We start from the raw sequence: 2,366 nt of genomic DNA, 5'->3' as shown, positions 1-2,366 counted from the left end.
TTAAAAGCAGCTAAAGAGCCAATACACTCAGCCTGTGGTTCTGAGTGTCGAGCAACAGATATGAACCTTCAGTGCAGCAATACTCGTCCTGTACACAACGATGAGTGCGCAGAGAAACTTATTTCAGTGTGTAACGATGTGTGTGTGTATAACACGCTTGTATGTTTGACTGACCGTGTTCGCTTCTCTCCGCTGAAGGCTTCGACTGTCGCTGCGGGAACCTGTTCTGTGCCATTCACCGTTACTCTGACAAACACGACTGTCCCTACGATTACCGGAGTGCAGCTGCTGCCCGCATACGCAAGGAGAACCCCATCGTGGTGGCTGAGAAAATTCAGAAGTTATGAGGACTGAGTGCAAGCAGAAAGAAAGAAAAAAAAAAAAGTCTCTGACTTTGTGAATTTGAACAATGGTCGACTTGGATGGAAAAAATACCTGATATCGTGGCTTCATTTGTTCATGGTAGACTAAGCCGGGCGGGGTGGTGAGGTTGCAGCCATGACGCTTCCCTTACCGGCATCTCCCTCTCTCTCTCCACTATTGACTGCGGATGAATCTGAGCGCTTCTGTCTGTCTGTCTGTCTCTCTGTCTGTCTCTCTCTGTGTGTGTGTGTGTGTGTGTGTGTGTGTGTGTGTGTGTGTGTGTGTGTGTGTGTGTGTGTGTGTGTGTGTGTGTGTGTGTGTGTGTGTGTGTGTGTGTGTGTGTGTGTGTGTGTGTGTGTGTGTGTGAGAGAAAGTCAGTGTGTGCACATTTACTTGAGAGTCAGGGAGAGTGCCGTAGGGGCCTGGTGGACGTTAGTGTTGCTGTGGGGAGGGAAGGCATTTGATTTTTAGCCCTTTTTTTTTTGTTTCTCAACTCGGGGGGGATCGTGTGGTTTTATTTTTATACAATCCCTGTAAGGCAGTTGAAATGAGACAGGGGTAAGCTGAGGAATGTGTCGCAGCCTGATTAATGGCACAGAGGTCAATTACGAAGTAAAAAAAACAAAACCCCTAACTGGGAGATTTCATCTATCAGCAAGACCTTTTAAGGGCTTTGGAATATATGTATATATATGTATATGTATATATACATATTCCCCCCCCCCCCCCCCCCCCCCCCCCCCCCCCCACACACACACACACACACCCCAGACTGAAAATGATGTCAACTTATTGTCAAATTGGCATACTTCTTTTCCCCTTCCCTCATCCTCTTACCTTTTCTCTATGGGTCATCATACGTTGAACTCCCAAGTCTTAGCATTTTCCAGAACCGTTTCTCTTTGATATATTGACTTATCATACTGATATTGGGTGCATGAACAGTTGTTGGAGGGAGGGCAAGGATAGGGGAAACTGAGAACCTTGACTTAACGGAGTGATTGAATTCTGTTTCTTTTCTCCTTTTTTTCTTTTTTTTTTTTCTTCCTGTTTTAATGAGCGTATGACATCAGAAGATCTATATTAATATATTGTAGTTAGCTTGAATTGTGTGATTGCATTCTATTTATTTTTTATCGTTTGGTTGGTCTGTGCTGGAGGATTGGCAGCATGTGTCAGCAAATCGTTAAGATTTGCACTTAACCTTTTTCAATTATATTTAAGTAATTCCATCTTGATTATATAACCATTGAATAAAAAATACACAAGCTTTTGACATGATGGAGTAGAGTCCAGTTAAGCCGTTACAGTCACAATTGTGCAGTAAAAATGTCCACAGTTTGGGAATTTGGAAACTAAGCACAACAAATTGGGTCAACTGCAGAGCGCAAAACTACTGCGCCACACCTACTCAGTTTTGTTCAGCATCGGGTCATTTGCAGTTTTTATTTTATCTGTATAGCGGGCTCCCCTGAAGACGTTGCCTGATCGATGAGACGTTTTGTTCTAGCGGGGGCCGCGTGCCCTTTTCTGTTCCTCTAACCACCAGCAGACCACTGACATGCTGAATGAAAACTGACCTGGGTCGCGGTGACTCGACACGCTGACACACCTTCCGCTCGGCTAAATTAAGCGCAATGCTGCGGAGTCGCGTGCTGTGCTCTTTTTTTTTTTTTTTTTGCAATGTGCTCAGATTCAGACGAGTCCGGCTAGCTTCTTCTAGGATGATCAAACTTTACCTGCATGTGTGCAGTCAAACGTACGAGTTACTGTTTCGTAACCGGCTGCACAGTTTGAAATGAAGCTGGAATGTTTTAAAAAAAGAAAAAAGAAAAAAGAAGCCACACAGCAGTAGCACAATGCATGGCTGGAACCGTAAGGTCAAGTTAACAGGGCTCTACCGTTTTTGTTTTGTTTTTCTCCATATGTAAATACCATATGGCTCCTATTCATATAGTATAATCTTAATGTAGATTTCTGCCAGGTAATAAAGGTGGGGGACT

At 43.9% G+C, this 2,366-nt stretch overlaps 1 protein-coding gene across 3 annotated transcripts in view; it reads left to right on the top strand.

Annotated features, from left to right (window-relative positions):
* The window catches only part of zgc:77486 (uncharacterized protein LOC405808 homolog), a 6,768-nt gene extending 5,668 nt beyond the window's left edge, over positions 1–1,100 (top strand). For all 3 annotated transcript variants that reach the window (XM_068725918.1, XM_068725917.1, XM_068725916.1), the window contains exon 6: positions 199–1,100. In XM_068725918.1, the coding sequence (XP_068582019.1) occupies positions 199–347 (149 nt within the window). In that variant the 3' untranslated portion in view covers positions 348–1,100. The remainder of the gene's footprint in view (positions 1–198) is intronic.
* Positions 1,101–2,366: the final 1,266 nt, after the last annotated feature.

The sequence above is a fragment of the Cebidichthys violaceus genome, unplaced genomic scaffold (genome assembly GCF_023349555.1).
Source record: "Cebidichthys violaceus isolate CVI_PGR_0920_01 unplaced genomic scaffold, fCebVio1.0.p SCAF_37, whole genome shotgun sequence".
Lineage (NCBI taxonomy): Eukaryota > Metazoa > Chordata > Actinopteri > Perciformes > Stichaeidae > Cebidichthys > Cebidichthys violaceus.
This window is presented reverse-complemented; position numbering and strand designations above follow the sequence as displayed.